At 41.4% G+C, this 14993-nt stretch overlaps 1 protein-coding gene across 3 annotated transcripts in view; it reads left to right on the top strand.

Moving 5' to 3' along the window:
* Positions 1-14720, top strand: part of frmd4a (FERM domain containing 4A) — a 64152-nt gene extending 49432 nt beyond the window's left edge. For 2 of the 3 annotated variants that reach the window (XM_087797598.1, XM_087797596.1), the window contains exons 12-24: positions 835-911; positions 1366-1507; positions 1589-1730; positions 3555-3688; positions 3766-3888; positions 5862-6093; positions 6178-6234; positions 7175-7412; positions 7484-7642; positions 8486-8827; positions 8910-9481; positions 10418-10520; positions 12544-14720. In XM_087797598.1, coding sequence (XP_087653724.1) covers positions 835-911; positions 1366-1507; positions 1589-1730; positions 3555-3688; positions 3766-3888; positions 5862-6093; positions 6178-6234; positions 7175-7412; positions 7484-7642; positions 8486-8827; positions 8910-9481; positions 10418-10520; positions 12544-12646 — 2424 coding nt within the window. In that variant the 3' untranslated portion in view covers positions 12647-14720. The remainder of the gene's footprint in view (positions 1-834; positions 912-1365; positions 1508-1588; positions 1731-3554; positions 3689-3765; positions 3889-5861; positions 6094-6177; positions 6235-7174; positions 7413-7483; positions 7643-8485; positions 8828-8909; positions 9482-10417; positions 10521-12543) is intronic. The other variant, XM_087797597.1, reaches the window with a different exon arrangement.
* The last annotated feature ends 273 nt before the right edge of the window (positions 14721-14993 follow it).

Raw genomic sequence — 14993 nt, 5'->3', positions numbered from 1 at the left:
AGGCTGTTAAAATTCCTGGACTGTGACTTCTTCTTCCTCCCTCCATACCATCTATCCTCCCCCCCCCTCTTCCTCCCTTCCATATCCTGTCATGGCCGAGCTGTTTGTTTCTTTTGTTCACAAAAAGGTTGAATGAACTTGTCTTTAGGACGCAGATTAGTGTGCGTGCGTGCCGGCTGATGGAACTACCTTTTACTGTAACAAGAACCAGACCCGGGATCCGGCTAAACAAAGTGGCCGCACTTCAATTCCAAGAGCCGCAAAAAAAAAAAAAAACCTTCTCCCGCCTCCTCCCTTTTTCCCCTCCTTCGCTCGGTACTCCCTCCCCAGCTCCTCTTTACTCGCACACCTTCCAACCACAGAGCAGGAAACACAGTCCCCCGGGAGGGAGGAGGGGTCAGGAGGAGGGGAGACATGAGCGCCCCCTCCCCTCCCTTCTGAGCCCTCCCAGTGAAATTACTGGAGCTGGGGAAACCTAACTTTACACACTTTCTCCAACACACATGCCTGCAGATGGTGAACACCCACCAGCTCAAAACATTTTGTTCCCCTTCGCCAGGGAGGATTTAAGATACACACACGCTGTGGAGTTAATCTTGAGGCTGGGGGGGGGGGGGACTCTGTAGCTCCAGTCGGGGCTTGGACTCATAAGAGCTTCCTATATGAAACAGTGGGACAAAGAAGCTGGAAAGAAGGAAAATCAGCCGGCAAAAAAAAAGAAATTGAAGTCCGTGAGATCTGCTGTGGACTTTCTAAGATCACCTGGTTTTCACCGGACCTGCATGGAAGCTGGTCGGACCCTCTGAGAAACATTGTGCTTCTTCTGAACTTCAGGTGTTTCAATGGCGGCAGCTGGAGAACCTCTACTTCAGAGAGAAGAAGTTTTCCGTGGAAGTTCATGACCCCAGGAGGTAAATTTACACTACAAGAATATTCCATTACGACAAAAGAGGTTTGGACCTTTTGTTTTAGGGGAAGATGTTTGTTAGAATAAAGTGGATTTACACGAAGATTAAAGACTTGATAAGAGTTTGGAATTCTCCTGATATGAGAACACACTTTCTTGAAAGTGGATCACCGAAAGGATGTAAGTCTGTTTGAAATCTGACCTCTTTTTTTGTTTGTTTAACCTCCACAAGTGTTTTTCTAGAGATAGTTAATACAAGAAAAAAGCTTTGTTATCTTAAACAGATGCTGCTCTTAGAGGTCTGGTCAGCTTCTACTGAGTGTTTAAATGAAGATAAGTCAAACATCCTGTGTGGTTGTGGAAGATAAATCGTTACTGTAAGAGGAATTAACTTCCACAGGGAAGTCTCTGTGATGGTTATATTATCAGGAGTTTTGAAGGAGCTCTTGCTCTCACAGCAGGGCGTCGGTGACAAGGAGGACGTTTGGTCACAGTGGCATCGCGGTGCACACCTGGTACGCCTGTCCTGCTCTCATCAAGTCAATATGGGCCATGGCCATCAGCCAACATCAGTTTTATCTGGACCGGAAGCAGAGCAAGGTCAGGCAAACGTCCCTCAAACATTTAATTTTGGACAAAGATATTCACAACTTTTTGTATCTTTTTATCTCTTAAATCCAGTCTAAGATCCACGCGGCACGGAGTTTGAGCGAAATCGCCATCGACTTGACGGAAACGGGAACTTTGAAGACGTCCAAACTCGCCAACATGGGCAGCAAAGGGAAGATCATCAGCGGCAGCAGCGGAAGTCTGCTGTCCTCAGGTCAGTCCTGAACCTCGTGGGAGTGCGATAGAAGACGGCAGAGAATACCGAGGAAGAGTGACTGATGTGTGCATCTGTGCCGTGGCAGCGTGGGCTGTTGTGTAGAGGGAAAGAAACAGCTGCCTCTGGAGGGACGCCAGTGATTCACCACCTCAAATCCACTCCTCTTATATCTAGCCGGATAACTCATAATGACAAATCTAAATGTACTGTCAGTGTGGGCAGAAACTCAAGTAGTTGATGAGGTACCAAGACATGTTAGTTTAGACGGAACGAGCTGACTGAAAGGCATTCAGCGCACATGGCTGTGAGGTCATCTATTTCGAGTGTCGCCCACCTCCCTGAGTCATCTACTGTCATCGAAGAATGTCATTCTCCGACTGGCTTAGCGTCCTCCAGGCTCTCATACCAGTCTGATAAAGTTCTCCTTACATCTGTCTTCAACTACTTGTTCAACACAACAGCTCGTTCAACACGCTTTTGTCAGGTTGTGCCATTTTTTTTAGCGACATCTACAGCCGCAATAAAATACACTGACCTGAAAATCTTGGATTAAGTCAGAGAGTCAACTAGAAAAGCACTAACACAGCACATACCTCTGCAAAGGAGCTCATAAAACCATAATGCAATCAAATTTGGCAAATTAACTTTCGTCATTTAAAAAGGTTCCCTATCCAGGAGTAGAACCATTGTTGAACTTTTACCACTAGGCCACAGATGGCATTAGCTCTGCCATTACCAGCTACCAACAAACAATCTATAAAATCTATTGTCAAACTAAATAATATTTCTTTATAAAAGGTTTTCCCTTTTCAGAACAGAGCTAGTTATTTGAACAGCAGCAGTTAGAGGCCATACAAGTGATTGACGATAACTAGTGATGGGCTGGTGAAGCTTCATTAGAACAGTTGTTCAAAGCAAAAGGAAAATGAATGCAGAGACACCATCTAGTGGATTCTGAAAATAATGACACTGCTTCATGAAGCTTCATCAGACCATCACTAGCGACAATTTCAAAACCTGGGCATCAACCCTTTTTGCACCATGGACTGGTTTAATGTCGGCATTATATTCACAGACAGAACAAAACAGTAAAAATTAATAATAATTTGTTTGTGTTTCACTCATTTTTACTAGTTAACAGCTTGACTAATACGATAATCTTGATGCGTCAAGAGACATAAGCCATCTTTACTTCACAACAAAAAATATTTCATATGGCAAAAATCAATAGAGAAGAAACAACAAACATGTTTTCTTTCTGTGCGGCCCGATAACCAATGCCTCACCTATCAGTACTGGAGCTATTTTGCTGGCAAAAATAAACACAAACTAACCTCCTTGGCAGATAATTCCACATCAATTAATACAAATAATATATGTATATCAATTGATAGAAAATTAGAAATAACCCTTCTTGATCGGTGGAGAGTAAGACCCCCTTAACCTTCTGACAAATAACTTTACCGGATATTACAACATATTTCTGTGTAATTACACAACATAGCAACAATACGACTTGTGTTTGTTTCTGATTGTTCTTGAGCAGAAATAGAAACAATGTGTTTTCAAACACGCGTCAAACACACAAGCCTGGCATCGACTCACAGGAGCGGAGCTCGTGCGTCACTCTGTCCTAAAGTGGCCCTTCCTCACATACATACAAGTTTGCCAAAATGACTTCCTTATCGAAAAGTCCCACTCACTTCCCCGTAAACTTCCTGAGTGAGTCGCAGGTGCAGCGACTGTCTCCCGCTCTCGCTAAAGGTCAATTCTTTCAAATCTGTCTTGACTCTTTTACTCAGTTGTTTGTGTTGCTTGCAGGCTCTCAGGAATCAGACAGTTCTCAAACGGCAAAGAAGGACATGCTGGCAGCGCTGAGGGCCCGACAGGAAGCTCTGGAGGAAACGCTACGACTGAGACTAGAAGAACTCAAGAGCATCTGCATCCGAGAAGCGGTAAAATAAGCAAACAAAATAACCATATTCTATGATTTCTGTTTTCCCTTTTTGATGTTTTTTTGTTCAATTTCTAGGAGCTAACAGGAAAGCTCCCCAAAGAATACCCACTGGACCCTGGGGAGGAAGCCCCCACTGTGAGACGGAAGATCGGGACTGCCTTCAAACTGGATGAGCAGAAAATTCTTCCCAAGGGAGAGGTGATGCCTGACTCTGCTTTGATAACCCTTCACCGTCAGTGCCATCTAAAGGATGGCTGCAGTAAAGGCAATCTTTATTTTGGCTTCCAGAAAACAAAACTTGTTCATGAAAGTACCTGTTTACAAAGGCTCGTTTGTAAACAAATGCACACACTTTGTGTCATGGCTGATGAAAGCCTCATAACTAGGGGTGTTAATGTTACATTTTTTTTCTACACATGTAGTTAAGAATGTTACTGTTGTGTAACCGGTTACACACGGTTTCGCTATGTAACCAAAAGAGGGTTCCGTCTCCATTCAAACACCTCCAAATCCCATTTCAGCGAAACCCTTCCAGTAATAATCAGACACAAATTATTTTTTCTTTTAGACCCACTTAAAATAGGTAATAAATGATAGCAAACATAACAGATTTTTAACTTTACTTAATTTAAAGCATTTCTATGGACTATAAGGCACACTTAAAATAATTATCTTAAAAATCAACATTGAGTCACTGTAGTATTACTCTAAGGCTCCAAACAAAACCACACTATATTGATTTTGTAAGTTACAAGTTTATTAAAATAAACTATAAGTACAATAAACACTTACAGTATCAAATTGAAACAAGATTGTTTTACTTGTCATATATTTAATTAACCAATTATAAAAACTTGTTAGTCGTCGCACGTGTAGACGTTGACACTCCTACATGTTACCTCCTAACATCTAAATAAATCTCTTTATTAAAGCAAAAACACTTTCTATTAGATTTTGATTCCACATACAGTTTTTTACTGTGCATATATTATTAGTGCAACACCTTATTACCAGATGTTTCCTATTTAAACAGGTGTTTCTAACTTAAGGTTTAATAAATGCCAGTAGACGTTTCTCAAACATCCTGCACTTATTTCCTCTTCCTGTCTTCATTTACTGAACCCATGAGCCTTATTGTCTTCCTCCGTTTATTTGACTTGGTACCTCCAACATTTTTTTATTATTTATCCCCATCTGGGCCGTAACTGTCCTCTTGGAACCCTCTTTAATTACGCTTCAAAACTTTGTGCTGAAAGACGTTTTTCAAATAAACAAAGACATTTCCAGTGTTAAATTTTTCAGACAAGCTTCCCACAGCGCAGCTTCACAATTTATCAGAGAGATTTGCTCCGAGACACATCACCACTTTCCCACAGTTACCATGTTCCTAAAATGGTCAGTTACTCAGTGGAGCGTTTTTTGGAAGGATTATTTTTGTGCTTTCGGCACGTACTATATATTTATCATTTTCATCATTTATTCAATAAACATTGGAAAACCAGTAAATCACCATCTTCAAGATGTTTAACCTTCTAAAAGTAGCTCCTTTTTTTTTGTTGCTTTCTTTTGGTGCCACGGTTATATTTTCCAGAGCAGGGGAGCGTCTAAATTTAGTCTGGTAGGATTGTTACCACAGGAAGTGGTGATAGTAGTGTGTGTAGGAGGAGTGTGAGTCTGCATGTGTGCGACCAGGGATTTCAAAACAAAAGCCCTCCTCACCTGCAGATGTAAAAGAGTCCCACAACGCTCTTGATTTCAAGTCATGGTCTTGTTTGTGATTTATCGGTTTTCAAATCAACTTTGGCCTTCAAACAATGTTTTACTGTCGTTGCCGTCTTATAATAGACGTTACGACGACGACGCTGATAAATGTCTGTTATTATTGGATGGCAGTGAAAAGTCCCGAAAGAGAGCCGGTGGCGAGAGAATCTGGCTCTGCCTCCAACACTGATAAACGATTTCCTCCGACTGCTTTTTCTGGCACGGCTTTGTGTATGTGTCTAACGAAATAGGTATTACGGGGGGGAGTCGCAGAGTTGTGAACGCATGTCCGACAAACTGTTGTTTTTGGACGACGTGCGGCAAACCTGGTTCTAGAACTATGACTATTTTTTTGGTTCCCTGCTACGTTTGTTTTTGCTAGCACTCATGTATGTTTATGCGTTTCCTAGGAAGAAGAGCTGGAGCGTTTGGAGCGAGAGTTTGCCATTCAGTCCCAAATAACCGAGGCGGCCAGGCGTCTTGCCAGCGACCCACATGTCACCAGCAAGAGGCTGAAGAAACAGAGGAAGACCTCCTACCTGAACGCCCTGAAGAAGCTCCAAGAAATTGAAAACTCCATCAATGAACACAGAGTCCGCTCCGGCAAGAAGCCAACGCAGAGGGCATCGCTTATTATAGAAGGTGTTTTTTATGGTTTATTACGCAAATATAATCAAATCAATTTCATTTGTTCTTAAATTAACCGTTTATTCTCTTCTTAACTAGAAGCCAACATCGGCTCTGAAGACAGTTCATTATCTGATGCACTCGTCCTGGATGATGGTGAGTTTGAACATCCATTATAAACACTTACAAAAACTTTTCTCAGTTTACATCCGTGTCTGTGTGTTGCATGATGAGTCAGGGTTAAAAAAAGAGTTGCCGTTTCAGGGGTTCAAATATAGCCTGCAGCAAATATCTTACAGTCAGATATTTAGCATACTTTTCCTGCTCAAGCGTGAACATGACACGCAAAGTTGTTTACCAAAAAAAATGGTGGAAAGGAAAACGATTCTGACATAACCAGTATGGGTCGATGAGGCTTCATGGAACAGCTAATGAGCTATCATGATACAGTGTCGTCATTTTGAAAGACCACTAGATGGCACTCTAGTTTCAAAAATAATGCCAGGTTTCATTAAATTAGTACATAGAAGCCAACTATTTTAAAGCATAGTGTGACATCTAGTGGCCTTTCAAAATGAAGACACTGTATCATGATACCTACCTATCAGCTTTTTCATGAAGCCTCATAGACCCATCACTAGTCACCAGGTTTACTAAGCACTTAAGTTAAAATATAATAAATATTAATATCGGGGAAAATATTGATGGGTAGAAAAAGCACTGAGACAGTACATACCTCTGCCAAGGAGCACACATGACTTCATAAACAGCTTACAAATTAAGCAACTTCCACTCAAATTTTTGTTGTTGAATAACAAAAGAAACAGAAAAGTTCATTCTTTTTTGTTTAAGTGAATATATATATATATATATATATATATATATTTTGCTAGCTTTAAAAGAGCTAGCTAGCTGCATTAGCAACAGTTTCTTAAGCTATTCACGTGAATGGGGATCCAGACTAGAACTGTAGAACACAATCAAAATCTAATCCTGGAAATGATAATGAAAATCCGGTAATGAACTACAAACGCCATGACAGCTGTTGAAAGTTACCTGCATTTCTTTAAACAGAATTTTTTTTTCTCTGTTTTAGATGATCCACAAAATACGGGCACACCAACCTTCTCTCCAATAGCGTCTCCCCACAAAGGCCTGCCTCCTCGACCCCCCTCTCACAGTCGCCCCCCTCCGCCACAATCCCTCGACGGCCTGCGACACCTGCACTACTCCCGCTCGGAATACGACAAATCGCCCATCAAGCCCAAAATGTGGAGCGAGTCGTCGCTGGATGAGCCGTATGAGCGAGTGAAGAAGAGGTCTTCTCACTCCAGGTAGGGTTTCTCTTGTTAGGACATCTTTAATGTTACCGATGTTAAAAAGTTTACTTCTCTTTTCGTTATAGTCACCGGCGATTCCCGAGCTCCGGCAGCACAGACGCCGGCGGGAGTAACTCACTGCAGAGCAGCCCCATCCGAAACCTCCCACACTGGAGTTCCCAGTCCAGCATGCCGTCGACCCCCGATATGAGGACGAGGACTCCTCATTACGTGCATTCCACCAGGCAAGTCTGCCATTTCATCGCTGTCATTTGGACCGACCATTTTCACAAGTTGATGAGGCTTCATTGAGAGGATGAGGTATCATGACAGTGTCTTTATTTTGAAAGACCACTAGATTTAGACTCCCTGCTTTATAATCTTTGGCTCTGATCTACTGATTCAACAAAACCTTGTATTATTTTTAAACAGAGAGTGCCATCTAGTGGTCTTTAAAAATAGAGTCACTGTATCATGATACGTCATCAGCTGTTTTATGAAGCCTCATCAACATATCAGGAGCTAACACCATAAAAATCTGCCTGATAATTCAACCATTAAGGTCTTTGGAGATTAAAGTGTTTAAAACATTGTATTTCTTCAACAAATTATCTTAATATATTCATCCATCCATTGTCTCTAGGAGCTAAAACTTGTTGGGATATGAAGTTAATATTAATTATCTGTCATGTACATTCTTTGAATAAGAAAAATGGGTTGGTAATGAGGCTTCATGAAACAACTGATTGAGGTTTCGTGATACATTTTACAAGTTTAACATCGATTTCAGGTTTCATTGAATTAGTAAATCAGAGCCAAAGATTATCAAGCACAGAGTGCCATCTAGTGGCCTGACACTGTATCATGACACCTCATCAGCTGTTTCATGAAGCCTCATCAACACATCACTACAGACATGTATTCTTTGTATTTTAAATATACTCGTGTATTTTATCTCTTCTCACCTGTTTGACATTAACAGTTTCATAGCGTTAATGTTAGGCTTGTTAAAATAAATCCAGGAAACAGGTTAACAATCCCAGTTCTCCGGCTGACACCTCCTGTCGCTCTCCTGGTACATTTCACAGGTCCGTTGACATCAGTCCCACACGTCTGCACAGCCTCGCTCAGCACTTTAGAAACCGCAGCTCCAGCCTCGAGTCTCAGGGCAAACTCCTGGCGTCCGACCCGGACACGCAACCGCACAACCTCGGCACACTGGGCAGCCCCGACTTCTTCCTGGGTCCGGTGCGTGGCTCCAACGGCTCCGACCCCTTGGACGACTGCTCCTCCTGCACCAGCCACAGCAGCTCGGAGCATTACTACCCCTCCGGCGGAACGTTGGGCCCGGGGAACACCAACCACAACTACTCGACCCTGGGAGAGGACTCGCCCTCCAAGGCTCGGCAGCGACAGCGGCAAAGGCACAGGTGAGGCGGAAGTGGTGCCACGGATAATTCATTAGACTTACCTTAAAAAAAACTGACAACTTGTATCTTTGAACCCACACAGGTCTGCAGGTCACTTGGGCTCATCGAACTCGGGGTCGATGCCAAATCTGGCAGCTAAAAATGGCTCCGTTGGAGGTTCTGGAGGAGGCGGAATAGGAGGGGGACACCACGGAGTTTACCTTTCTAGCCAGAGCCAGCCGTCGTCCCAGTACCGCATTAAGGAGTACCCCCTCTACGTGGAGGGAAGCCCCAACCCCGTGGTGGTGCGGAGCCTCGAGAGCGACCAGGAGGGACACTACAGCGTCAAGGCCCAGTTCAAGACCTCCAGCTCCTACACGGCCGGAGGACTTTACAAGGAGGCGTGGGGCGGCGAGGAGGGAGGCGAAGGCAGCGGCCGACTGACGCCGTCTCGCTCCCAAATCGTACGGACTCCATCGTTGGGGCGCGAGGGAGGCGGAGGCGGGGGCAGGGCGGCGGTTTCCGAAGAGCTGCGGTGCTGGTACCAGAGGTCTTCAGGGAGCCTAAAGGAGAGGAGCCACTCGGGGTCCACCTCTTCTGAGACTGGGTCGCAGCAAGGAACTTTGGGGCACGGTCGGGGGAGCAGGGTCGGAACACTCGCCAAGGGCTCGCCGGGTGAGTTTAACTTTCTCAGGGTCAAATAGTTTCTTAAAAGATATAAGAAGTTTCCCATCAGTGGGAATCATAACACATACTGACTCCTTTAAGAAACATCTTAAGATGTTTCCTTTTGTTCAGTCTTTTCCTTGATTTTCTGGAACTCCTGTTGTGTTATCAGTTTTATCTTGACCTTTAAAGTTTATACTCTATTGAATATTGTTTTGATTGTTTAAGCGCTTTGTGACCCTGGTCTGGAAAAGCGCTATATAAATAAAAATTACTTACTTACTTACATGAAGGGAAATTACTCAGTTGTCTTTTGAAGTAGAATAAGAATTCATAAATGTGATTGACAGCTTACAATTCTATGCTTTTTACTTATTTAACTTAAATGAAATAACTGTTTTGTCTTTTTTTTGCCCATTAACATTGGCACTTAACATTTATTTTGTCCATAAATAACTTAAAAGCATCCTTTCTTACAACATTTTGAATTTTTTCTTCTACATCATGTGTGTCAAACTCTCGGCCTGGGTGACAAATCCAGCCTGTGAAGTTGTTTTTTTTGGCGTCGGATGTTTGACTGAGAAATCAAAGTAAATTGATGTTCATGTTGTTATGGTGACCTTTAAAAATGATGGATATTAACAATTATACAAAGACTTTCAAATATAATTCATATTAACTGATACACAAAGAATACAAAGTCAACATCAAAATTCATGTTTAGATAAATAAATACACATTTAGTTGGCCTGTGACTTTTACCAGTAAAAGATTTTGAACCCATATTTTTACATCAAAGTTTCCGCATCATATTAGGAGGGTTTGCTTTTCTCCCTTCTTTTGTTGGGACCCACACAACACAACACACACTTTTCAGAAACCAGTATCTGTCATGACAGTCAACCCAAAGATGCTCACGATGGGGTTTTTCTTCTTCTTCTTCAGTTGCATCTCCACACAGCCAGAGGAGTATGACGCCCTCTAGTGAACAGGCAGCCACACCTACTCCCCCCTGCAGCCCACAACACATCCTCAACTGGCAGAGCGGGTAAGACGCACACAAAAAAAAAACCCGCACACACTCACATACACACTTCAGTGTATCGTCTGACTGGCACTGAACTAATTTCACTCACCGTCACGACTTGATTCGAGTCAATGTTTGTCAACTCACTGCACTCTCTCTGCGTCTGGTTTCCTCCTCACACCGTTTTTTTTTTTGCTTGTGCTTCATATATTGTCACTTCCTTCACGTTACTCTTTTCTTTCTGTACTAACCCTCCTGTCCGTGTGTGTGTGTGTGTGTGTGTCTGTGTGTGTCCTGTCTCCTGGTTTAGAGGCACAGCAGACTGCTCTCCCACTGAGGACGTCTGTCAGTCTCCTGTTCAGCCCGGCTCTGGTGTATAGAGGTACTACTGTCTGTGTCCTAAACTATGACCGAAAGAGCTAAACAGAAAAAGAAGGATCGTCTCTCTTGAGTTTGCTTTTATCTCTGCATGTTCTCTCTCGCTCTTGTTTTCACTGCCTCACAGCACCTCACCACAGATAAATGCTCCACTTTGTGTCAATAAACTCAGTCAACGTTGGGGGGGGGGGGGGGTCGCCGACTGTTCACCATTAACTTCAACTGAACTCATTTTAAACATTGAATTTTTGACGATGCATTTAAGTAGCACTACATCGTTTTTTGACAATTCTTTTTCAAATGTAATGATGAGTTAAATAACAAAAACCCGTCATGCACTAAAACTCTAGCTGTTATTTTTAATTAAACACAACTACACTGCTTCAGGGCAGTTTGTCCTAAACAACGTTTGCATTCATTTCCATATTGACTAAAGTATTAAGTAGGACTGAACCATTTTTTTAGATCAAAATTGACGTCGCTATTTAATAAAATGCATTTTTCAAATCAAAGGGTGCTATTAAAAAAAAGAATAAGAAATATGCTGACACTACAGTAGGTGGCAGCAGAAACAAAAGTGGACAGAGTCGAAGGGCTTTCAAAAGTGCAAATATCATGTTAACAAATTCCTTTAGTGAAGCAAGTTTTATTTAGACTCTTGTGCTGTAGTTCTTATGATATATATAATTATTTTTTAGATCATGTCTTGTGCAGTGCAATTATTTTACGTTTTTATTTAAAACAGGTAAATAAAGATATTTAATTCAAATTAAATTATGTATCAATTTATTCAATGTGATCATAATTTGCAGGAATAAAATAAATATATATATTGATTCTAACAAATAAACCATACAACTAGTTGTGTATTGTGGACCAAAAAAGAATTGCAGACTGAATCACAATGTTGGTAAAAAAAAAAATTTAAAAAGATAAATAGTAAGTAAGTAACTAGATTTTTCTCTCAAATATTTCAATCCTAGTACTGAAAGACTTTTTAGATTTTACAAAAAGAAGACTTCTTTTTTACAAACAAATGTTGCGGACCATGGCAGCTGTGCCATAGTTTTTTTTTCGCGACATTGCAATTACATTGTTTTAACACAAGGGAGCGCCAGAAACAAAAATGTTCAATCTCTCATCGAGGCGATTGTGTTGCTAACTGGCTAATTTCCCTTTAGCGTTTTCTTGATTTGTTCAATTTTGTTACTTAAATATCAAACTTAACACTTAAGTCCAAAAAAGATACTCACAAAAATTAAAAATGAAGTCAAAGCCCAAGAGATTGTTTAATTGATTTGGAAATCAATTTCTCTTTCACAAAAATTTACCGTTGCAGTGCATTATGAGAGGTTGCTTTCACCATGTGTAGACACAACCACATCCACACAAACTGACAAATGCTTGACAGATTCCTGAGTCTGATCTCTGCGTGGATGAACCGTGAAGTTATTCTAATCCCAGTCATAGATGAAGGGAGGCGAAGAGGCAAGTGCAGACAGGGTGGAACAGGTGGACGACGACTGTGAGGGCTTGATTTGTGACAGAGGAGCAGGTGTTTGTGATGGAAGTGCAGCGACCAGTGGAGCAGTGATGTTTAAATGCTGGGATGGATTAAAGTATTTGAATGATGTCTCGTGACTCAAGGCGTGTTTTTCTCCTGCAGGTCCTTCAGTGACAGCTGCTTCCTCAGCAGCTCCTTGTGCTCTGAGCTGGCAGATGTGCAGTGGTACGGACACGACAAGGCCAAACCAGGAACCCTGGTCTGAGACGAGGCCCCCAGAAATGCCCCTTGAACATTTCCCCCCCACCCTCCACCCCACCCTGACTTTCTCACCCCCACAACTCTCCGCCGTCAACGTCTTCACTCGGACTCTCTGACGAGGGCCTCTCGGTATAAACTCAAAAAAAGAAAAAAAGTGCCAAGTCAGCTGTTGAACTTTGCCCCCCCCCCACCCTGTGGCACCACAGAGCCCCCTCTCTCAACCCGGCCTCCACATCCGCACACACGTGGGTCAAAGATGGAGTTTCAAACTAAAAAAAAAAAAATCAACCTTCATCATCACACCTGCTGGATTTGAGCCTCCAGTTCAAAACGTCGCTTGGATTGTGACGAACTTCTGTGAGTTAATGTTGTCAGATTTGTTTTGATTTTTTTTTGTATCCCCCCCTCGATATTTAAATGTAAAAAACATATTCCCCTCGCCCCCCTCTCAAAACAAATACTTCTCTGTAAACCCACAACCAAAGACAAAAAACACTGGATTGACGAGTTTCAGAAAATAATCCACACAGAAGCAATAACATGTTAAATGAGAAAAAAAGAGGTCGATGTCATTTAAAACATCATTTCTCTCCTTCTTACTGCGACTCTCATGGAGGTTAAAAATGCTCTCGGTTTCAACAACGGTTCAGCAAAAACACAGACAAACCTTGAACCCATTTAATCACGAGCGTCGACTGAAGATCAGATCATTGTCAACAGTCTTATTTGAAATAGACAGAAAACTTCCCTTTTTTTCCAAGTTTAATCACTTCCTGTCTGGACAACATGTTGCCACATAATCACTTAATAAGTAAAAAAAAAAATAGAATGTCTTCTTTAACAAGAGGCAGCAGATAATGTACAGAGAGTCAGGAGCTAAAAATCAAAATAAATAATTATTAAGAATTTCTGACTGACACTTCAGTTATAGAAGGACAGAGTTGAAAGCTTTTAAAAGTAGAAGTTGCGAGTTTATTAAATCAAATTTTACAATTAAGTTGAAGTCAATATGGGATTAAAATGTCAAGATAATTACTAGCATTTCTTTCAAATGACTAAACATTCATTTCACTTCCATTCCTCTGGTACAATTTTTCGTTAAGTTCTGTAAACAAGCACAACAAGAACGTCGTCCACCACGGAAACAAATTCAAGTTCCATCTCCACACAATCATGGAAGAGAGACGCGTCTCGAGCCAGGAGAGGGTTAGAAAAGCACACCCGATATTTTCCCGCTGCCTCACAATCAAACCTTTTTTAGAAAACAAAACGCACAAAAATAGTTTTTTCATTTTTAACAGTGACGTCGACTTCCTGCACGGCCCAAATTAAACCGCTTCTCTCTCCCACGCATGTCCGACGACGAATTACCAGAGCATTTTCTCACAGTCGCACGTCTAGTGTATCCCAGAATTTAATCTTCAGACCTCTGAGCCCCCAACGTGATGAAGTGTGACCCCCCTAAACCTCCCGCCCCCTCCCCCCTGCATTTCTAACACCAGACTCCCTCCATAGAAGTTTATGAAGCCGTTTTTATATAACTACTCCGAGAACTTTTATCAGCCTTCTCCTGTGTGTTCGCAGGACCACTGTGGGTTTTTTGGTGTATTTCAACATTCACATTTAACGAGGCTCCTTTTTATATGAACCAGTATTTCCATAGTAACAAACCCTTCCAGGTGCTACCAAATGACCAGTGACTGCTTTTTTTTCCACATAGAATATCGTCATTGTCATCATCCAGATGTGCAAATAAAGTTTGATTTAACATAGATCCCGCCTCCTTCAACTCCCCTCGACCAAAAAGATAGAGCATGTAACTTGATTTCTATCGGTTCTGTTCAACTGTAACAATACAATAACGTGTTGTAGGTTTAAAAAAAAATGTGGAGTTGAATTGAGGAAGAAAAAAAAAACATAACTTAATTCCACACAGTTAATTTATTCTGTTTTCTAATAAAAATTTGTATAGTAACTTTACATTTTTCAAAACTGTGTTGTTGGAAACCGATGATACATTTTTCAGAGACGCTGTGGTGGTTCTTGAGATTAAGGAAAATAAATTATTAATGAATGTTCCTGTGACTGTGCTGTTGTGTTTTCATGATCGTTCTGGGACGAGTGGAATTCGTTCAGAAAAATATTAGGAAGGAAATGGGATCAAAATAAACATAAAAAAGTAATCGATTAGAAATAAAAGAAGGAAAAAAATGTCAATTAATTTACGATTAGATACAAATCTTCATTAAAAAATGTCATATCCTGTTATAAAAACGGTCTATTTTTACACAGAATATACTAGCTTTATTTTATATAAAATCTTATGAATATATTATCATGAACAGAATGGA

The sequence above is a fragment of the Callionymus lyra genome, chromosome 8, assembly GCF_982586985.1.
Source record: "Callionymus lyra chromosome 8, fCalLyr1.hap1.1, whole genome shotgun sequence".
NCBI lineage: Eukaryota > Metazoa > Chordata > Actinopteri > Syngnathiformes > Callionymidae > Callionymus > Callionymus lyra.
This window is presented reverse-complemented; position numbering and strand designations above follow the sequence as displayed.